The sequence below is a fragment of the Macadamia integrifolia genome, chromosome 5 (genome assembly GCF_013358625.1).
Source record: "Macadamia integrifolia cultivar HAES 741 chromosome 5, SCU_Mint_v3, whole genome shotgun sequence".
NCBI lineage: Eukaryota > Viridiplantae > Streptophyta > Magnoliopsida > Proteales > Proteaceae > Macadamia > Macadamia integrifolia.
This window is the reverse complement of record NC_056561.1, coordinates 21,038,579-21,062,850: the sequence shown is the minus strand read 5'-3', so window position 1 is coordinate 21,062,850 and position 24,272 is coordinate 21,038,579. Positions and strand designations below refer to the sequence as shown.

General features: G+C 37.8%; 1 protein-coding gene across 4 annotated transcripts; it reads right to left on the bottom strand.

The window, feature by feature from the left end:
• Positions 1-7: 7 nt before the first annotated feature.
• LOC122079692 (protease 2) lies at positions 8-24,272 on the bottom strand. 4 transcript variants are annotated; one of them, XM_042646367.1, is made up of 13 exons: positions 23,752-24,254; positions 23,254-23,414; positions 22,527-22,743; positions 22,307-22,451; positions 22,009-22,215; positions 18,297-18,431; positions 16,724-16,852; positions 12,669-13,093; positions 3,861-4,077; positions 3,210-3,403; positions 766-984; positions 499-618; positions 8-396 (listed from the first exon to the last, which is right to left on the bottom strand). In XM_042646367.1, the coding sequence occupies exons 1-11, from the start codon at positions 24,105-24,107 to the stop codon at positions 771-773; spliced, it is 2,400 nt and encodes a 799-aa protein (XP_042502301.1). In that variant the 5' UTR covers positions 24,108-24,254; the 3' UTR covers positions 8-396; positions 499-618; positions 766-770. The 4 variants fall into 4 exon arrangements, with proteins under 4 accessions (XP_042502301.1, XP_042502302.1, XP_042502300.1 ...); XM_042646368.1 differs by having other exon boundaries at positions 499-984; positions 12,669-12,802; positions 12,914-13,093; XM_042646366.1 differs by having other exon boundaries at positions 499-984; positions 23,752-24,253.

The following is a 24,272-nucleotide window of genomic DNA, read 5'->3' as shown; positions in this document are numbered from 1 at the left end:
CAACGAATTGACATAAAGTTCAGATTCCTTTATGAGATGGCTCAAGTATCTCTGGTATATAAAAGCACCCACGGACAACCAAATTATGAGTTGCTTATAAGTTACATTTCAAGTTTTCAACCACCACCAACATTGACAATTTAGCTTATTTATACAAAGGAGAATCAACATCCCGGACAAATTTCATAGGTCAGGAGCTGAGAACCAAATCTTTAAATCTACATCAAGGAGTCTTCATAGGCAGCTCTCCTTGAACCTTAATGCTTGTTTGTGAGCAGAAACCACTTCAAAAGGATGATTGGTATCAACAGAGTATGGCTAGCATCTTCAATGTCCCAAGCTATTTGATTTCTCCAAGATACATCCCTGTTCTGATAGCCTCCATCATGTAAGCAACTGCACAGCATGATGCTAGTTCAACTTAGTCATCCATGAAAAGAAGAAAAAGCAAAGTGATAGAAGCCTTAATTTAAAGTACAAGATGATAAGGCCTCCTACCTAATTGCACCATCACATTCTTTGGTTTGCTCAAGGCGCTCTTTTGTTGAGTAGCCTCACCAAGAGATTAAAGAGAGTATAATTCCAAGTATAGTGTCGTACATGAGCCACACAAGTCATCTTCATCATCAAACCACAAGGAAGGAAGGAACACTTTCTTATCCGCTTTCAATGAAACAATGATGCTACTAAGAATAGGTGCAAGCCCTCGCACAAAATATTAACATCGTCATTTGAGAGTTGATCCATGTTAAGTAAAAACAGTACCTTCACTAGAAACCTCCATATTTTTCAGCATTGAGCATCCCTGTCACTTTCATCAGAAAAGCATACTCATAGGCCGTCTCCTCACATTGGCTGAAGCGGCCACCTTCACCAAAATGTCCTCCACTCATATTTGTCTTCAGGATGACTGAACGAGAACAACTAGAGCATGTTGTTTCTCGCAATTTGGCCACCCATTTAGCACCTTCCCACACTCCAACTCTGAAACACATTAACCATGGCCAACTTTAAACTTAATGGATTTTAATGCAAGTATCCGTCATACTTTGTATATCCACGTATATGCTATAAATGGAGAACTGTAGGGACACATATCAACTTGGACTTTCAAAAACTATTAGTCAACCAAGTTAACTTGGTGGATCCCAAGTCATGCCACGTCAAATGCCATCTATTATCAGCTCATAAAACAATATCAACACATTTAGGCAATTAAATGTGCTGAATCTGTAAATAATAAAGCTAATCCCATTTTGGGAAAGCCTTTTTCAGCTCACAAAAGGAGCAGACCAAGAACTAACTTTTTTTTTTCTCCCTTTTGGCTGGAAAATGTAACCCCGGCTGATTCATTACTCACTCATTTGTTTCTAAACTTTCATCCTTCCAGGTTATTAAATTCTATCAGCTTCAAATTTCTCTGCACAAATGAATTTGTTGAAGTCATGAAAGCTTTGATCAAACTGAGATCACAGGATATCAGACATGTAATGAAGACAAAGATGTAAATTGCAGAGGACACACTGAAATTGCTCTACCATCTCTGTTCAGCAGGCTCGACTTTGCATTCTTTAAGAAATTGTATAAATATTTATTTTCAGTTGTGTATGGTTTAAACCTTATAAAGTACGGTACCTCATTAGCTCGTTTTATCTTTCACCTCTTCTTTTCATCATCCTCCTCCTGATTCTGATTCTGAGTATGGATGTCAGTTCTGACACACTTATTTTTAGAGAGAATGGGATGAAAAAGGAAAAGCAAGTTGATGGTCAAGGTAGATTCAACTTATTTCACCCAACTCCAGTCAGTCAAGAAAATGGTCCGGGTCGTATGATTTTGCCAAACCTCAGAAAGACTTAAATTGACTTTTGCAAGCTTCTGTGAGTACCCAAGGAGCCCCACCTTTTAACTCAGCTTGGCTGAACACTGGAATCTATTGAAAAAATGTTGGCCAAATAAATCCTAAGTTTAGCATCAGCTAGCCATATCTACTATATGCATGTAAGCATTTATCGAACATGTTGATGCAGAATTAAAAACTTGCCAGTGTAAAAAGTCCAAGAAGAACCAGGCCTAGTGTGGGGCAGACTATTTTATTGGCCTGGGTCCACTTTATTTTAGTTTAAGTTGCTTTTTTCCTGTTTTAAGTCCCGATTGGACCAGTGGTTCAATGGTCCAGTTTAAGAAGATATTTTATTTCTTTCTATTATTGTTTAAGTTGGGTCCACATCCTTTTATTGTCTATTTAGACTTTTAAAAGTAATAGGCAATTGTAAGGGCAGTCGGCTAGGGGTTTCCTAACTGGTCTTGAACTCTGTTAGGTGGTTTTTATAAATAAAGGATAAAGGGCTCCATGCCCATCATTTTTATTGCTGAAAAGATTGATAGCTTCTGTCTACAGTGGCTGTGTTCTTCCTTTTGGCGACTCAGGGTGCGATTGGTGTGGATTCCAATAAACACTGTTCTCTATTCTCATGATCTATTCTTGAAGGTTGTCGATTCACTTTTACTGTTTCTCCTATTCTCATGATCTATACTTGACGGTTGTCGATTCACTTTTCTGCTCATCAATTACCTGCAATTGATTTCAAGTCTCTTCTGATAAAGGCTTTCCTATTCTCACTAGGATTGCTGGAATTCATGCTTTTACAGACCTTATCTCTACACCAATCTCAGAAAAGGTTTTTTGGACAGTGTACTGATCATTATTCTAATATCAGTTTCTGAATCTTATGCATAAATACTACAGTCCTATTACAAGTTGGACTTGGTTCTTGCTATTTGAAGGCTATTCTATCATTGATATTTAATGGTCAGTTATACTTGAAATCAATAGTATAAATTGGGTTATTGTTGAGTATATTAAATTAGTGATCTGATCATTCACTCGATTTCCAGTTTGACTGGTGATGAGTTATCCTAGCTCCAATAGAATGTGCCCATAATAGAAATCCAGCCGTTGGATCTAGCTGAAATTTTCAGAAACTATTATACTCATAAAGGGGGCACTCAACCAGACTTTCCTGCTGATCTGGTCTGTTGATTTTGTTCCATGTGTTACTCTCTTGAATCTGGAAAATTTGACCGTAATCGATCCTGTTATCGGTACTGATTTTATGTCTAAATCAGAACCACAATGCCTGTACTAAATGCAAGCATGAAAATAGTTGTTTATGAGCTGAAGGTGCTTCAATGAGATACGGACTTGCCTTGAGTCATGAAATGAAGTTGTCACCAGCATTGAAGGATGGCAAACTCCTGGAGGGATGTTATCATAGGGAGAATAGCCGAAGATAGACTCAAACTGAGTTTGAACCCTAGGATCCCCAAATTCTTCATAGTCCAAGACGGTGAGTGGTAAACTGGGATCCAATAACGTGTTGCAAATATCAAGAAATGGAACCTGACATACATAACTGAAACTTCATATCCTCCTGAAATGATGAAACATTAATAGCTAAAATGTGATGGACAGACATGGAATTCAACTTATGATACCATTTCCTCCTAATCAAGAGAACATTACAAAGATCAAATGTCATACTCATCATAACTGTGTTGAAGAATTATATGCTAAACTGATCAGTTTCTCCACCCTCCACCACCAAAAAAAAGAAGGCTAAACTTAGACAGGAAAATCATTATACAAATAATCATTTTCTTGGGGCAGTTTAGATGCTACTCCTGAAACATAAAGACACGATTCTCTAAATGTGTATGGTTGAATTCTCCTTTCCGCATACCCAATCTTTTAATCAATAAGATGAAAACCCAGGAGACCAGTAGAAGCTAGGTTCATTTCATTAATGACTTCAAGTGATGAGTAGAATGATAAAGAATGATGCAAACATATAGCTTACCTTCAAAATAGCAGCACGAAATAAATCAGGATACATGTTGATGGCTGCACCCACAACAAGGCCTCCTGCACTAAAGGTCATAGCACCCAGCCGATCTTTATGAACATAGCCCTCGTTAACCAGGTACTTGCCACAAGCAATGAAATCATACACACAGTTTAATTTGCACATTCCACTGCCAGCTTTATGCCATGTAGAATCTCCACCACTACCTCCTCTGCTCAAAATATTGTATATAGGTTACAAAGAGTGCAAGAAAAGTATAATCACATAGGCACATAGAAAAGATACCCACTTCCCAAATTACATTTGATGACATTTGCTAAAAAGGATAAGAGACCTGGCATTTATTAGATGGTAAGGCCCAGGATAAAAAACTTAATAGCTTGTAATATATCAATTCTCATCATTTTATGCCTGGTAAAACCAAACTTCTACTTAATCACAAAAAAAATGAGCATGTAGCCAAATAATGAAAATATTACAAGCTTAACAAGCACATGACATTTTCATTTAACAAAAAAAAAAAAAATTGGAGGAAAAAATAAAAAGAAGTTTCATTACTGTTGTACAGTTTGAACAAATAGTTTGAAGGATGAAGATGCATCATGTTTCATCTTAAGGAACCCCTTGTCATCACATAATAACATCACACCACATATTAGTGTCAGTACACAATTGCATTCTGCACCATATGTAATTGTATTTTTATCCAAATTTAGCATTAATGAACAGAACTATGTATGTGTCACTATTTCTTCTTTTCCAATCTTGGGTTAAGCATCAAAGTTTTGACAAAGAAAGGTCAAACTCAAGGTACAGTTAACTACTGTTGGAGTTAGTGTAATAGGGGTACCTTAGGAATTGTCCTCATATTTAGTCATCCTAAGTTGTATTTTCCTTTTCTCTTGTTTACCTCCCTAGGGAGGACTATGTAATTTCCCTAAGTTATTAGTTTAAACCTAATATAGGTGGGAAGAGAAAATGCTCTCCCACGATTTGCACTCTTCATTCTCTTTCTTGATTTGCACTCTTCATTCTCTTTCCCCTCTCATCTCCTCTCCTTCTTCTTCCTTCATCTCTTCTCTTCTTTTCCGTCATCTCTAACCCTAATCTCTTTGATTTCAAACTTGGTATTAGAGCCACAAAGGGTTTGAGAGTCGACTAATCATCTCCTTCCCATTCTTTGAGTCTCTCTTGGAACCCTAGAAAAGCAAAGGGGTCCAATAAAGGCATACTGATGCGGATAAGTCACTTATACATAACCTAACCCAAGGCTTATTTCCAATAAAATAAATCCATTAAATGACTTATCTGCATCACATACTATGTAAAAAGATTCAACAAGAAAATCTAATGGAGTTCTAGAAGCAAGTTAAAGGCTATTGGAGGGAGAGTTGAGGGCTACAAAGGCTGCTTGAAGCTCACAAAGTGAAGAGCTCACCTAGGCATCACCACCAGTCATAGGTTCGACTCCCCTTTTCTCTCTATCCTCCAGCATTTGTTGGGGCCGCGGCTGTGGCTGTGCTCAAAAGAATCGCTCAAGGGTCCTCTTTGACGCCTCCAAACCTTGGTTAGTGATTTGGTATGGTATTGGAACACAACCACAATCTCTCTTTGCTGCCAAGTATCGCCATCTTCTTTGTTTGTTGGTTGTTTGGTCTGGAATGACTGGCAGTGTGGTTATTGGCTGCCCTTGATGAATGTGTTACATCATATGATGCTTGAATATGCTATTGGGATGAAGCTCTGGTTGAGATTTTAAATGTAACCGCAAGCGTACGGATCAGTGTAGTTACGGGTCGAACTCAGGGAGAGCAGCCACTTTATTTTTTTTCTTTTAATAATGCGAAAGTGAACCTATTAATGGTTGTGATCTAATTCTAACTACCGTCCTAAACATATGTATCTAAAATAATATCCTAACCATTCGTCATCTAAGAATTTAAAGACGCAAGCCATGCAATTAAAATTAAATAAATAAATAACTGAAAATAAACAACCCACGCAATTAAAAAAAAACAATAAAGGAAAAAAATTGCTGAAATAAAAATAAAATAAAAGAAAGGGGATAAAGCTAGAGAGAGACTCACAAGTAGGTATCTCTACTTAGCCCGAGGGATGCATCATAATATAAGCTTCCCTACTTGACCAGAGAATCACTCTTACAAGGGTTACTCTTCTTGGCTTTAGGGAAAGGGAGACAATTAAAATAAAAGCAAGAAATTGATGGTTCTATGGCTAGGAGGGGCAAAGCCAACACATACACTAGCCATGAACCTTGGGGGAAAGGGATAGCAATAATGTAACGACTGAAATTAAAATCCTAAATTAAGAAAGAAAGGGTAGTCAGAAGAGGGAATGAGAGGGGGGAGAGAAGATTACTGAAGAAGCCTACTTAGTTGAACCAATGCTTGAACTTGAAAGCTTAGGCGATTTGAGATACTACCAGTACTAAAAACCAGATCTGAAATAAACCAAATCTGAAATTTCTAGTACTAGAGAAAACGAATCTTGAAAAAAAAAAAAAAAGTTGCTCCACAGCTCGTGATCTTGTCACCTAGATCTAAGCCTAGAACTATGACTTCAAAAATTACAACTCAATTGCATAAATCATAAACATAAAAGGCTGAATAAGAATAAAAGAGTGCTTGCATTAATTGACATAAAAAACTATTACAAAAGTGATTAAAGCAAAAATAAAGAAGAACTAAAACTAAAGAGAGGGAGAGAGAGAAGAAAACTAAGCATAAACTAGAAAAAAAACTAAGGGGAATAATAATAAATTGGAGGGGGGAGGAAGGGGCTTTTATAGGGCTTTTGTATTGCCTCCTTCCTTCTACAAGTCTACTTTAAGAAAAGAAAGAAAATTAAATTAAATCTTGGTAAAAATCCTCATTCTCTGAGATATTGTATGAGGAAAGAGAGAATTTGTTTCCAAAATTAACAAATTATATTCCTTCCTTACAATATTAACCAATATCTTGCAATCTTGATTAAATCAGAAAAGAATCTATGCATAGCATCTTCAAGATCTTGTGAGGTGGCAAGGAGAGAATAATCTTCGGGATTTTGTAGGAGAGAGGATGTAGTACCAATGAATGGGTCCCACCTTTGGACTGGTTCTTGATTCACTGTAAGCACTTTCTCTTGTAGACTTGGAAACTAAAAAAAAACAAGAAAAATAAAAGTAGTACTATCCAAAGTGGGGCAAAATGTACACTTATATCCCTAAGATTTCACACATTATTGTGCTCATCAAATTCCCCCATACTTGACTTTTGCTCGTCCTCAAGCAAGACAAATAAATAAAGAAATAAAAGAAAAAGCCTAACTCACTTTCGTAAGAATCACAGTTGCATTTAGCAAGTGCAACAAGCCTTTAAACCCCTAAGTTACCCTAGTGGACGAGTTGTGTCTCGTGGGTGTTTGCAGTGAATATACACCCAAAATTCAAATTAACTTGAAATATTACCATTTAAAGTTTCCAATAACTACAAAACACACACCCTCTTTTAATTAGAGCACATCAACCAAGGAACCCCCACACTTGAACTTTAGTACTCCATCTATATTTAGGAACAATCACACATCTCAAATAGGGACGACCCTTGTATCTTCTCAAGCACGATCCTAAGGCAAACCACATTGTAAGGTAGGGACCATGAACTAGGGTTTTGGAGCGTTAACCAACCATTAACAACAAGGCATAATGGTATCTTTTTTTTTTTTTGGTAGAGAACTCATTCTACTCCACTACATTTGGCTTGAAAAACATGGTGTTTGCATTCTACTCCACTATATTTGGCCTGAATAACATGGTGGAGCAAACACCAGAAACCCAAGTTACTAAGTAGCTTCGCTTTATGCATATGCCAACAAAGACAGTGATGCTAAGTTCTTTTCTGAAGTGTTCCTTCCTAAGAGGTTCGATCAAAACATCCCGCTTCATGAGGCGCAGTATTCTGTCTAGCTCCTAGAAATTCTATACTTACTTTCTACTTTTGACCAATTTTCACTTTCTTTGCATATCCATATCATATATTTTTATACCATGCCAAGAATATGGTCTCAACTCCTAACCTAAGAACAAGGACACCAACTAACAAACGGTCCTACACCTTAAGACAAATATATTCATTACCATCCTCCCAATAGGGATTATAGTACCAAGATGGGTCCTAGATCTCAATTTCTTTTTTTTTTTTTTTTTTTTTTTTTGTAGGGTGTGTATAAAGCACCGGAAAACTCTTAAAAGTAACCTCAAGTTCTAAACAATCAAACCCTCCCCCATACTTAAATTGTGCAATGTCCTCAATGCAAAAAAAGAAAAAAAAAATGATAAGACAATAGAACAAGAAGGAAAAATGAGAGGAAATTATCAAATGGAATCAAATATCATCATAAAGAGGCTCATGGAGAATCATGACCTCTGCATCATGCATTGAAGGCAACTCAAGGAATGCTTCAAACGGTGCCCATTAACTTTAAAAATTTCCCGAGTGGATGGATCTATAACCTCTACGGCACCATGGGGAAATATTGTTTGCACAAGGTAAGGACCTCCCCACCGAGAACGAAGTTTTCCTAGAAAGATATGCAATCTAGAATTGTACAACAAAAACTTTATTACCAGGCATAAAAGATTTCCTAACAAGGTGCCTATCATGAAAAGCTTTAGTCTTTTCCTTGAAAATTTTTGCTCTATCATAGGCATCATTTTGCAATTCCTCCAACTCAGATAGTTGGAGATCTGTATGAGCTCCTGCGGTAGACAAATCAAAATTAAATTTCTTAATCGCCCAAAAGGCACGATGTTCTAACTCAATAGGAAGGTGGCAGGCTTTCCCGTATACCAAACGGTTGTAAGCAGTCCTATACGCCCACAAAGCATCCAACAGACGGTTAAACCAATCCTTTCGATTTGGGTTAGCTGTCTTCTCTAGAATTTACTTGATCTGTCTGTTGGACACTTCTACTTGCCCACTGGTTTAGGGGTGGTATGGGGTAGCCAACTTGTGAGTAATCCCATACTTCTTCACTAAGGCCTCAAAAGGCTTATTACAAAAGTGCTTTCCCCTATCACTAATGATAGCTCTAGGGGTACCAAATCGGGGAAAAAATGTTTTCCCTTAAGAATTGAATGACCACCTTATGGTCATTGGTCTTACAAGCATGAGCCTCAATCCATTTGGACACATAGTCAACAGCCAACAAAATATATTCATATCCATATGACTTAGGGAAAGGGCACATAAAATCTATTCCCCAAACATCAAAAACCTCAACCACGAGAATTGGGTTGAGAGGCATCATGTTCCTTCTATTGATTTTTCCTAAAGACTGACAAGAATGACAAGCCTTACAATAAGCAAAGGCGTCTTTGAAGAGACGGGGCCAATAAAATCCACATTGCAATCAATACTTTGGCTGCAGTCTTAGTAGGCCCAAAATGGCCGCCACAAGCCTGATCATGGCAAAAGGAAAGAATAGAATGGTGCTCATGATCAGGGATACATCTCCTAATAATTTGGTCAGGGAATGATTTAAAAAGGTAAGGATCATCCCAAAAGAAATACTTAACATGTGAGTGAAAACGGTACTTCTCTTGGGAAGACCAATAATCCGGAGTCTTTTTTGTAACTAAAAAATTTACAATATCTGCAAACCAAGGTTCACTAGATGCTGCAAAGAGTTTCTCATCGGGAAAATACTCGTTAACTGGAGTATTCACAGTCAAAGAATTGGGTAACCGGGACAAATGGTCTACAACCAAATTTTCACTGCCTTTCTTATCCTTAATTTCTAAGTCAAATTCCTGCAAAAGCAAAACACATCTGATAAGATGTGCTTTGGCATCCTTTTTTGAATAAGGTATCTGATAGCTGCATGGTTAATGTAAATAATTACATGAGAACCTATCAGATATGCACGAAACTTTTCTAATGCAAATACAACAACTAAAAATTCTTTTTCAGTTGTGGTGTAGTTCAGCAGTGCATCATTGAGAGTTCTAGCATAATAGATAACACGAGAAAGTTTATCAACTCTCTGCCCTAAGACTGCCCCTATAGCAAAATCAGATGCATCACACATTAATTCAAAGGGCTCACTCCATAAGGGAGCTTGAATAATGGGGGTTGTAGTCAACACCTTCTTTAATTGCTCAAAGCACATGAGGCATTCACTAGAAAATTTGAAGGGTTGCTCTTTAGCCAAAAGATTGGTGAGAGGTCTAACCATGTGACTGAAGTTCTTGATGAACCAACGACAGAACCCTGCATGACCTAAGAAGGAATGAACGTCCTTAACTGACTTGGGAGGTGGTAAATTAGAAATCAAATCCACCTTAGCTCTATCGACCTTGATCCCTTCTTTGGAAATGACATGACCCAACACTATGCCCTGTGTGACCATGAAATGACATTTCTCCCAATTGAGGACTAAATTAGTCGTTTGCATCGTTTGAGTACTAAAGAAAGATGATGCAAACAATTAGAAAATGAGGAGCCATGAATAGAAAAATCATCCATAAATACTTCTAAAAAATGCTCCACCATATCAGAGAAAATGCTCATCATGCATCTTTGGAACGTGGCAGGGGCATTACAAAACCCAAAAGGCATACGCCGATAAGCAAAGGTTCCATAAGTGCATGTAAAGGTGGCCTTGTGTTGGTCATCTAAGGCAATGGGAATCTGATTATAGCCGGAATAACCATCAAGGAAACAATAATACTCATGTCCAGCTAACCACTCTAACATTTGATCAATGAAAGGGAAAGGAAAGTGGTCTTTCCAAGTTGCTGCATTTAACTTCCTGTAGTCAATGCACACTTGGATGTAGGTGGATTTATACAATCAAGTACCAATTAAATGGTGTTATTGAGAGGTACAAGGCAAGATTGGTGGCCAAAGGGTATAGTCAAGTGTATGGAATTGATTATAAGGAGACCTTTGCTCCTGTGGCTATACATAACTCAATAAGAGTCCTTTTATCTATAGCGGCAAATAGAGATTAGCCCTTATATCAATTGGATGTGAAGAATGCCTTCCTCCATAGAGACCTCGAGGAGGAAGTGTAGATGCAGCCTCCTCCTACTTTGAAGTTTCTGGCAGCTGATGGTAAGGTGTGTCTCCTAAAAAAGGCACTTTATGGTCTCAAACAATCACCAAAGGGTTGATTTGAGAGGTTCAGGAAAGCCATTATGAAGAATGGATATTCCCAGAATCAAGCAAACCACACATTATTTACTCAGCGAGGTAATTGTAACATCACAGCATTGATTGTTTACGTTGATGATAACATGGTGACTGGAGATGACAATAATGAAATAGCTAGGATGAAAGCCTATTTAGACAAACAATTTGAGATCAAGGATCTAGGACACTTAAAGTATTTCTTCGGAATTGAAGTATCAAGGTCTAAGAAGGGAATCAACATATGCCAAAGAAAATTTGTGCCAGACCTGTTGAAAGAAACAGGGATGCTAGGTTGTAAACCAGCAAGTTCTCCTATTGAGCAGAATCATAAGCTAGAAGAAGACTCTGGTCCTTCCCTTGTTGATGCAAGGAAATACTAGAGGCTAGTGGGGAAGCTGATCTATCTGTCTCTGACTCGCCCAGACATTACTTATGCAGTGGGAGTAGTGAGCCAGTTTATAAATGCGCCCAAGAGTAGACACTGGGATGTTGTGTACCGCATCCTCAGATACTTGAAGTCCTCTCCAAGAAAGAGGACTTTTGTATGCCAGGAACAATCACTTGAGGATAGAAGGTTACTCCGGTGCTGATTAGGTTGAATCCATCTCTGACAGACAATCTACATCTGATTATTGTATATTTGTGGGTGGTAACTTGGTTACATGAAGGAGCAAGAAACAGCTTGTTGTAGCTAGATATAGTGTAAAAGCTGAATACAAGGCAATGGCTCGTGGAGTTTGTGAACTCATTTGGTTGCGTCGGTTGGTTCTTGAGTTAGGGTATGACACTGAGGGACCTATGCGACTCTATAGTGACAACAAAGCAGCTATAAACATTTCCCATAACCCAGTGCAGCATGATAAAACAAAGCACATTGAAGTGTACTGGAATTTCATCAAAGAGAAGATTGACTTTGGCAACATTTGCACACCTTTTGTTAAACAGGTGATCAATTGGCAGACATCTGCACCAAAGGACTCATCCCTCACAAGTTCAAAACCCTCTTATGCAAGCTGGGAATGTATGACATTTATTCTCCAGCTTGAGGGGGAGTGTTGGATTTTATATATAGGGGTACTTTAGGAACTGTCTTTATATTTAGTTGCCCTAAGTTGTATTTTCCTTCTCTTTTACCTCCCTAGGGAGGACTATGTAATTTCCCTAAGTTACTAGTTTGAACCTAATATAGATGGGAAGAGTGAGCAAAATGCTCTCCCATGATTTGCACTCTTCATTCTCTTTCTCCTCTCAATTCGTCTCCTTCTTCCTTCATCTCTTCTCTCCTTCTCCCTTGTCTCTAACCCTAATCTCTTTGATTTCCAACCTAAATACTGGTATGAAACTCAATTCAGACTAAAAATTGTAGAAAAGTAAAATAGACCATTGTAACTACTGGTGTCCAATTTTTATATTCCAAGGATTGAAAATTCTATGTCTGAAATCAACAAACAATATCAGAATATTAATATTTCTTAATTACATGTAACAACTAACATGACATGAAACATTCGAGTCAGCGAAAGCACATATTCACCAAGATTGATATGGCAAACTAGGTAGAATAAAAGAAAGAAAAGAAAAGCCTGTGAGACTAGGTAGGACATACCTCACATCAGCAAACGCTACAACCCAACCACGATCAAGTAAACTTAAGCGATTGGCACACCAACTTTTATCCAGAACCTCACCATAAGCTCCATAGCCTATTAAAAGTCCAGGAGAGTGACCCTTTTGTCGTGCCTCCCGAGAATATAAGATGGTCAAAGGGACTGAAACACCATCATGTGAAATAACTTCCTTCCTTTCACAAGAAAATGTGTGAGAAAGATCTTTCCAGTTATGCAGACCTACATTTAGGATAGACTGGTCATCGTGTGTATGAATGCCCAAAACCTTTTCATCGCATTTGTTATAAACAAATGTCCTTGAACACGACCTGGTGCTACCACTAACTCCTCCCACAAGTTCCTCTTGCTGAACAATCAAGAACTTTTTCTCTAACATATCATAGTCAATGATTACATCAGGCATCTGCTCGTCCCGAAAAAGAAAAGAGAGATTCAGATTTAACCTTTCTTATAAAACTTTCAGATTGAAAATTTTGTTCTAAGAGCATATATTTCTTTAATTGACAAGAAAATTTACTGAAAAGAGAAAAGAGAAACCTTGCACTCCCAGCAGCCTCAAGCCAAGCTCCAAGGGAGAACAAGAGTTGGATGCAACAACTGTAACAACTCAGCCTTTCCCAACCAAATGGGGTCAGCTACATGGATCCATATAAAGCCAAAAGAAAGTAAGATTAAAAGGAAAATAAGGGACACAACAACAACAAGTCAAAAAAATCCCACCTCGATAAGGACAACTACATGGATCCTAGCTCTCCAATCAGCTCTATACGCTGTTATACCTGGGACAAGACCTAAACTATACATGTCTTTCCTAATCGCATCTCCTATGGTCATTCTAGACCTGCCTCTAGCTCTTTTAGATCCTTCAATATGAATAAGATCACTCCTTACAATTACCCAAAAAAAAAAAAAAAAAAGATCATGTTACAGGTGCATCCTAAGGTCTCAGTTGAACATGGTCATGACTCATGCCACCTCAAATGACTTTCTCAGAGCTTATCATGGCTTGGAGCTACTCTCAAATAAGCTCTAATTTGGTCATTCTTCACTTTATCCTTCCTAGTTTTGCAGCACATCCATCATAACGTCCTCATCTTTGCTATGCACAACTTATCTAAATGACACTTCTTAACCGTGCAACATTCTGCTCCATACATCATAGCTTGACATACTATTGTCCTATAGAATTTTTCTGTAAGATTTAAAAGAATACGTCGGTCACACAATACTCCGAACGCACTTCTCCACTTCACCCATCCCACTTTAATTTTCTATGAGACATCATCCTCTATGTCACCTTCTTTACTTATGGTTGACCACAAATATCTAAAATGATCACTTTGAGGTAATTTTGTCTCCATTTTCACCATTTTATTATCCATCGTAGTGTGACTAAAGTTACACATCATATACTCCGTCTTCATTTTACTTATCTTAAAACCTCTTGATTTCAATGTTGATCTCCATCTCCAACTTTGTGTTAATCCCTAGTTTTGTCTCATCTACCAAAACTATATAATTAGCAAAGAGGATACACCATGGAACTTTGTCTTGGATGCTCCTGTCTACATCATCCGTGATGACCATGAATTGGGAATTCGCTGCTTTGACCTCCCATCTTTCTCACACTGGTCACCACACCCCAATACATATCTTTCTATCAACATATTAACTCGACACCAAGATATAAAGAGGCATCCAGCCCCAGCAGTCTATGAAGAGAGAGAGAGAGAGAGAGAGAGATAATAAGCCCTTGCGACAACAAATGTTTGAAACAAGCATCCATCCATCCATCCAGAAACGAAAATGCCTCACAATCCCACCCCCACCCCCACCCCCACCCCCAAAAACACCCCCAACAAAACAAAATCCTACCCCAAACCAGTAATTTAAGTGTCTTCCCTTGTGGCCCCAACATTCAAACTAACAATAGGAAAATCACCAAAGGTCTTGGGAGAAAACCAAAGACAAGAAAGATCAGGGCCCCTGTTACTAGGAAAAACTGAATCTCAACCTCCAATTAACAACTACTAAATCCTAAACATCAGTGCCATCATCACCTTTCTACTCTTCAATCTTTACCTCCATCAGATTGTTCAACTCATCCACCAACCAAAGGATGAGAACAACCAAAATGCCTTTCCTATGGGCTTCTCCAGATTCTGGTGGTAAAGATTATAAATAAAACAATTCTATTGGATAAGCCATTTGTAACACTAGAGGCTAGCTTCTAGAATCCCAAAAGCTGAAGACCGAGAAGCTTAGCCAAATAAGAAGCTATGGGAAGTGTAAAATCATATGCAAATTATAATAAGACTGGAAGACTTCCTGACCCAAACTTAGCCATATTGGGAACTGCTAGTAATCATTCTTTCTTAGTCATGTTGCCAAAAACTGCACTCGGATAGACCACTGTCAGCCCTTCCCTAATTCCTTTCTCCTACAGAGTCTTGACAAATAGAGCAACAGCAGAAAACTGATAACAATATCCTTTCAATATCTAGTATATTTGTTCATTACTGCATGTTTTCTTAATTAAAATTGCACTGCCAAACATGTGCCTAAAGTGTCCAGTTCTAGATTGGGTTGATAAATTGATATCACAAACTGAGGACACAGTGATTCATAACATTAGCGAGATTCAAGTTTATCCACTTATTACAGAAGAGAATCATTAGCGAGATTCAAGTTTATCGACTTATTACAGAAGAGAAGAGCAAGACCCCTGATGCAGTTAAAGGTGCAGTTAAAGGTGTACATTTGGGCCAATTGGACCATGGAATACTTCATTTTGGCCCATGGTTGGGTTCTATGGACCTTGGGCTTTTTTTTTTTTTTTTTTTGGTTTATTAATATAATGGGTCCCTTCTATAAGCACATAAAGCGGGGGCAAAGTTAGTGAACGAAATTAGTAATTAAGTTAACTGTTTGAGTTAAATTAGGATGTTTAATTGCTTTTAACAGTTCTGTCTTGAGTCTTTTTTACTTCAAGTATAAGAGAGTGATTAAGAGTCCTTTTATGAGTCAATTTAGGAATTTATAAGGTCTTTATACATGTACTACAGCCCAAGGAGTTTTGGAGCTGTTGAGCTTGGCATATGGTATTGGTATCCCATACTTTATTTTTTCTCCTCTTATGAACTCTTCTACTCTCTTCTTCTCCATTGATTACAAGGTTAGTTTATACAGTTCTCTTATCCCTTCATATCAATTTTTAGTTCTGATTGTTTTCAACGTAAAAGTCCTATCTTTTTTCTGATTTCTTGAATTCTTACTAGGAATTTTCTGAAACTTCATATATAACCATGGGATTTCAATTCTGTTGCTTCCATACATAGCAATTGGTTTCTGTTCTAAAATATCCTACGGTTTCAAAAAACTCCATCTTTTGATAGATTTCTGGTTTCCTATTTCATGATTTTCAAATCCTGTTTTCATTCTCTGATTCCATATTTCTGTTTATCACAAGAACTATTATGTTGTGCTGAAACTGATTTCTAAATTGGAGTGCTGGAAATCTTCCTTGATACTCAGATTTTAGCTCCAAGTAGGAAACTTCAGATCCTAAGAATCCAACCATCAGATCAACCTGAGAACTCTATTCTCCCCTATTAAATTTGCCTTCATCCAGAGTTTGGGGCATAACAGAGTTTCTGATTTGAATCTATTGAAATTCTTCCTAATCTGGCATCTAAACCATCAGTGTGATTCTGATTGTTTCTAAGGGAATTCCGAATTCCTAACCCTTAGGTGATTTAGAACCCCATCACCCGCTCATCCACTAGGTTACAATTTCCCCCATGATATCACTTGGGGTATTTCTCGAAAAACACCTTTCAGCTGGTCTTGAACAGGAGAGACATTACTGGAGCACAGTAGTGTTACTTTCGGAAAAAAAAAAACGTGAATAAGCATTTGATGCTGTATCTAGTCTAATAAAAAACTGATAGTCAAAAGATATAAAACATATATTTTAGTTACAACAAGTATTGGAATAAATCTCATTTACTAGCTGTTATGAGGTTATTTATACCACTGGGGATGAAAGCACCACACGGTAAATGGACGTCATGAAATCATGGTTTGAGCCAGGAGCAACATTACAGCAGTGTGCAGGCACAGGAAAAAACCAAGGATTAAGGTCATTGAGCTTCAAAGGACACTGCAAAAGAGGAAAAATCGCATATATAGCAGACATCAGGATAACTGAAAAATGCATGAATAGGAGGAACAGCAAGAGTAAAGCTTATAAGAAAATCTCTTTTGCGTATGAATATTAGCAAGACACATGACAAACACAGAACCTCATATACTTCCGTGAAAATGGCACGATGAATTGAACAAAAATGGAATACTCCAACAATTTTTTATCGTCAGATCTGAGATACACTGATCTCAGAGGATCCAAACACTAGCTCAGAAAATAAATTTGGTTCCTCCATGACTGTAAAGTTTATACCTTTAATATAATCTCCCTTTTAGATAACGGATTTTTTTTATTGATATCCCTTAAGGTTTTAAATAATTTGCAACCAATTTTTTCCCTTTTTAGAATAACACACTTTTTCTTTCAATGAGGGTAGAATCCTGTATTTCACATGTACTTGAAATGCGTGCAAGACAATGACAACTCTTGAGAGTAGCACCCTGTTTTATCCCTGATTTAAAGAAACTTTTGGGAATAAGACAAGAGGCAATCACAAGAACGTTACATGCTCTAATTACACCTAAAGATGTGTCATTTAGACAGTCCTATTGTTCTCTACTCCAAGGGTTGAAGATAAGTAAACACTGAATTGATCAGAAGTCAGGTATTTGAAAATGAGCAATGTTCAAAATTTTGATCGAAATGATCAAAATTTGGCAAATATTTCGATTTCAATGGATCCTGAAATGAAATCACATGTGAAATACAAAAACAAATAAATAGATAAATATTTTGTCGAAATGAGCAAACAAAAATGACCAAAATGTCAAAATTTTGGTCGAAATAATTAAAATGTCACATTTCTTAATACAAATATTACATTTGACTCAAAATTGGTAAAATGAGTTAAAATTGCTAGAGCACTTAAAATCTCACTTCTCACTCAAACTCGTCTAACACTACAAGATTACAAAGAGATATTTGGGTTGAAACTTTAAGAAAGAGGATGTTCCTAAATACTATCATTTTGGTCCCTTTTTTTTTTTTAAGCAATGTTAGAATAATTTCACTGAAAAAATGGAGTGTGGAACCAAACTATGACATTGGGTGTTTTTTTTTTTTTTTTTTAATCATCCATACATACTTTATGCTTAAATAAGTATCCTCTAAAGTTGCATTCAAGATTCCTAATATTTCCCTTCGTTTTTTGTCTTACCACATTTCTCCCATTTCAACAGATTTTGTCCATTTCGATGAAATTTTTTATTTCGACACGGATCGAAAAGACCTACACCAACAAAATCTCAAATCATGCATGAGAGACAATGACACCATATGGCCAGGGTATATTACATTGTAATGCATTCCTATGCTTCACACTTGTGACATTGGAATCCATAAATATAAGCTAATAATGAGATTAAAAAGATTTTTAAAAAATTGCGATAATGAATTTCACCTTATAATTCTCAACAATTGGCATACCAATGGAACATATCATAGGAGATCCCCTCTTGTCAAGGAAAAGCACTAAATGTCCATTAAAAATGTCCATATCTTGAAAGCTGACATCTTGATCTGGCACAATAATATCCTGGAAAAAAAATAAAAAAAAATAGAAGAGGTTACTTATGAACAAATCAGATCTGATTGTTAATGACAATGAACTGAAAGTGATATCACATCAAAGAAAATATAACAGTGCAGCCCCACTTTCCGTTTCTATGCAATCTCCTCGTGGAGAGTGAGGGTGACACAACAAGCTCCTATTTGTATGCCACTATTTGGATTTTTAAAAAGACTACTCGTTGGAAGTTTCCAATCTAAAGCCCATTTGTAAGCAGAAAGAACAAAATTGCTCCAACCAGTCTTACTTTTCAGAGGGGGGAAATGTGGGAAAGGGAAAACCCTTTATGCCTCTTACAGATGAACAAGATACAAATGTAGATTTCTCTTCCATCTCTAAGCAATCCAAAGAGACAGGAAAAATATCAAAGCGTTCTTCTTATTCACCTTCTTCCATACACTGGTTATGCAGATGTCATGGAATTTTAGCCTATAAACATATTCCTCAGCAAATATAAATGCAGTAAAGGCAGCTAAGCAGCAGCAATGGTTTTGGTCTTCCAAGGCATTGATGAGTTAACCAAAAAAAGAATGTATAATATTTGCCAAAATGGAAGAGAAAACTAATGGAATGACAAGAACATAGATGCAATATCCCCTACAACCATTAGACACCAGAAAAAGGTGGAAGGCAGGGAAAGAAAAGGAGGGGAGAGAGATTTCCTGGTTTTGCTACAAAATTCAACGACAGAGAAAACCCCAAGTGCACTGGAATACCATACATAAGGAAGTCTGGTCATTTGGAGAACACTATTTTCTATAATTAGTTATTCTATTTTACACAGTGGTACATTTCTGTCACCCACACGATTTGTAAGCAATGAATGTGAGGTAAACTTGCCTATCTACTCTACTTTCCGCCATCAAGATCATCACTGAATCACCACATAACTGGCTCAAACAACCTTTATACTTCCCCACTTCATTCCATAACCACACAAAAACTTTGGGCAACAACCAAATTGATTTCTGTTTCCCATCAAACTCCCCCTGTTCAAACTTGTAGACATCACCCAAACTTGTAGACACCACCAACTAAACACCACACAAAAAATCCATCCCTTTCAAACCCCTCCGAATATTCCACTATAAACCCTAAATATCAAATTTATACAATAACAAACTCAGCCTTATCCCAACTAAATGTGGTTGGCTAAATTGACCCGAGCAAAGACAAAATATTAAAACTAATAGTAAAAAGAAAGAAAACCACAACAACTCAGCAATAGCCTACCTAATTGTGGTGGGCTACATGGATCCTCTATTCAAAGTCACACTAGAGACAAGACCTAAATTATGCGTGCCTTTCTTCACTACTCCCAAGGTCATCTTAGGCCTACCTCTAGCTCTTTTAGCTCCTTCAATCTGAATCAGATCACTCCTCTGAACTGGTGCATCCCAAGGCCTCCATTGAGCAATGACCATGCCATCTCAAATGACTTTCTTAGAGCTTATCTTGTATCGGGGCAACTCCCAAATCCTCTCTAATATGATCATTCCTTACTTTATCCTTCCTAGTTTATTGCACATCCATCTCAACATTTTTATCTCCGCTACACTTAGTTGACCTATGTGACACTTCTTAACTGCCCAATACTCCATCCCATACGTCATAGCTGGTCGTACAATTATCTTATAGAATTTTCCTTTAAGCTTTAAAGGGCTACGTCGATCACGCAGCACTCCAGACACACCTCTCCTAAATCTCAAATTTATAACTTATCTAAAAGTAGAAACTTGAGTTCATCAATCCTCTTCTCATTACTCACTTACTTTAAGAGCACTTTTTCTCTTTCTTACTCAAGTCAACTGGTTTATTTCCATTAGTTTTACTTCCTCTTCACTTTTGGATTTATGGTTTACCACATGATTCCTATGTCAAACATTTAGAACCTCCCCTATAAAACAACATTACCTTTTGTAGAAGGCCACCAGAAACCATCCAAACCTGGATATTTTGGGAAGAGCCTCCCATTACTTAGGGAAGAGCTATCCCCTCCTCAGTAAATACCCTCTACATGACTCCAACCAACCACCATCAGTACACAAGATTCTATCAAACTCAGCCCCAACCTGTCAGGTTTGACACTGTTTCCCTTTTGTCTTCAGGGAAAACTGTTCTATTTGATTCGCATAAAAAAGCTTAACCCTGGTTGTCCACTGATTCTTGCTGCAAATTATAACCCAATACACAAGATCAAGTCTAAAATTGTTACAATTTATGACAAAGGAAATTATTTTGCATCTTTCCTATTCTTAGTATCTTACAGCCACCGCATAGTGAAACCTCAATTTCTTTTGGCAACTTCTTATCCCCAAAAGTTCCTTATCTAGGAAATGGTTTAAAAAGAAGGGGGGGGGGGTATGATGAAGCAACATGGGGAAAACTCAAAAAACATGCAAATTCATAAGTTGATGGGGAGGAAATTTTACATGACGATATACAAAAGGGAAATTGTAGGGCCTTGTGATACAGAACCCATAGGATGGTCTGGTGTACTCTTAGTGGATCACTTGCTTCACGTAAAGAGATCACAACCAAAGAAATCACCAAACTTGTCTAAACAAAAAGTCATCTGATCATCTGATGGCAATCCTGTGACTCTTATCTATTGGATGATCAGGAAAAAAAAGTGCAGTGAAAAGTAAACAACTGATCAAATGGCTATACTGATCTTCGGCTGAGGCAATCTGGGAGATGGGAACGTAGGTCAAGATTATCAGAACATAAGAAACATGGAAAATAACTGGTGCGTCAAACACATCATATCACAGCACCAAAGATACTCCTGTAACTCTCAAAGTTAATCACAGAAAAATCAAATTCATGCTCCCGTACTCTCTAAGTTAACCACTGAAAAATCAAATTTACTTCGTAAATTAACCTTTGACCAAACAGAAATGCTGCCATCTGTCCGACACCTGAACAAGTATATGAGGGGTCTTTAGACCTGGTAAACAAGCAAAGAGTTGAACCGGAGGTTGATTTGCCAGGTCTATAGATGACTATACTACTCTTCATGGGAGTCATGCCTGACTTGCTATGCTAGCAGAAGAGTACGTGTGCTAGCGCGCTACAACTAGCAGCCAGCTAAAAAACTACAGCACGCTAGTCTTGATCTCGGGTTTCTGTATCGATATGCTTCCGGTGCTCCCGGCTCTGGAACAGGCTCTGGCTGATGCAATGGGTAGGGTCCATAGGGATGCCTAGCAAAGTGATGGTGAATAATAAGGCTATTCCGCACCGGTTCATATGGTGATGCTGCTGGTCATGGTTCAATGGATGACACTTAAGGGTCTGCTCCGACGCTCCCGACCTTAAACTCTTGACTATGGCTTTCGAACCTATATGAGAGCCCCTACTCAAGTAAAGGCGGCTCAGATGCTTTCTCTGATGCTTCCTTTGCCACAGTTGCCTCGGGTTTGAGGTCCGGGACCGGACGTCATTTGACCGCTGGTGGCTGTGATGCTAGGCTAAGTGCTATTGTGGTACACAAGGAATACTAGTTTTCACATACAAGCTATACATTTATGAAAAAATTGACCTGCCAAATAGACGACTGTATATCCTCGGCACTGCATCTAGCCAAATGATAACCTCCACTGACCAAACCAGTATCTTCCCCACAAGAAGCATTTGTAAGAATATAAAAGAAACCATGGTGATGTTCCAAAAAGTACTGTACACCAGGCACACGCTTCCGTACTCTTTGCAACTCATTTTGAGGATTGTTTGCATCAATAACATAAACCTGAAATGAAATAAACTGGACATTAACCACAATGCAAAGGAGTTCCACATGCTGAATAATTGGAGGAAAATGATATTGTTATGTTACCTACCTCCGATGATGTTCTCGAATTAGAATTTACAGTGATAAACTTCCCATCCTTAGTGCCTGATATGTCCACACAGCAACTGGAATCACTTTCTGTGAATATCAGATTAGAATCCATCACATCTGATCCTGGTCTTGTACAGAGTACCCTGTCCATTAAACCAATGATGAATGATCCAAATCCTGCAATTTGAAAGGTTGAAGACAGCAGTATAAACACTTGCCTGTCAGGTCGCTGGGTCTCATTTGAAACTGTGTAGAACAATAAATCCTGAGCCCATGCCAAGCTAACAACACCATCAATTCTTGATTTAGGAAGAATGCATCCAGTTCTAAGGTCTTTAATTTGAAGCATGAAATATTCTGCACCAGTAGTGTCCAGTGTGTATGCAAGAAAGTTGTGATCAGGTGAAACACGGCACATGCCCACATGAACATAACCTGTATTGATATTTCATGAGCTTTTCCTTTGATAACAACAATAGCTTTAAAAAGTATACATAAGAGATCTATGAAGAAAAAAATTAAGAAAATTCGGTTCTCTTTCTAATGAGATTATCGCATTAAAGTGAAAGGTAACCTAAATATGTGAAATGACCACAGAGCTAAACTAGCATGACCTTAAAATTAAAGGTAAATGGGCATACCCATATAGTTAATATTTTGGGTAATTACCGTATTAAGTCTTTGACATAGGTTAGAAATATTCTTCATATTTTTAATGTTTTTTTTTCCTCTGGCAACACGACATGGTTCTGTCAGGTAGAATCCACATGGTTTATCTGAAGGAGATTTGAACAATTATTATCAGTCCACCTTATGGGGAATATCTCAGTTATTAGATTGCTCCAGCATTTATGCCATTGCATCACAGGATGATGTCTCTTAGAAATTTTTTGTGTTAAGAATGTCTACTAAGGCGGAAATAGATTCAAGATCAAGGAGGCATGCCAAACTTCTGTGCAATTTCATTCCAGTCAAGCAGTGTTTGCTCTCTCCCAAGCCCTTTCACGTAATTGACAAGCTTATTCATCCAATCACTCTTGCAGTCTGCCAATTTCCTACACAGAACCGGGAATTCCTTCCCCTCAGGGATGTATTGGTAGTAAAACCTGTTGCCCAACAGAAACAAATCCCAAATAAAGAAATGCACTAAACATGAAATAATCATATGCAAATGCCAAATCACTCATTCCCATCGAGAGAGAGAGAGAGAGAGAGAGAGAGTAAAAATTGGTAGTCAGACAAAAAATTTCTACTTCCACGAAAACAAATCATCAATAACATCAGAACAGGACATCAACCAGTCTCCTTTAGAGTTTAACATAAATTGCAGTCAGAGACATCTATGAATGCCTTCAAAATTCCATCTAAAATGAAAAAATTGCAACTCAGGAAGAAAACGAAAAGAACAAAAGGCTAAGATATAGATTGGATAAAGGAACTAACCAAGGTCCCCAACGTTCAGGGGGAGTAGAAATTTTGGGAGTCATTCGGCTTTGCATTTCCAAGAGGAGTTCACGTTGTAGGTTCTCTGTGTCGGCCATGAAAGCTTCGGCATACAAGTTTTCCTGGTTCAGATAGTTCAACAAATCGGGGTCGTCGGAGTTGGACATCCAATGGTAAGGATCTTCCCATGTTCGTCCGTGAGCGGAGACCGTAAAAGGGATTTTCTTCGGAACAGGAGGAAGTGTTTCTGGAGAAGTAAATGAGGGAACTTTTGCATTGCAGGTAGAAGAGAAGAAGGTAATGGATGATGAAACACGAGGTAACAACCGAAATGATGACCTTCTGATCAACAACATGGCATTCACAGAGTGGAGTTTCTGAGGAGTTAGAACGCGCTGCAAGAAAATCCACCAAACTGGAGCTCTGGAAGTGAAGAGCGGCACTGCTTGAGAGTCTGGAGACTTCAGAAAACAGAGAAAGACTGTTGCTGACTACGTATGGAAATGCCGAATGGAATCCTA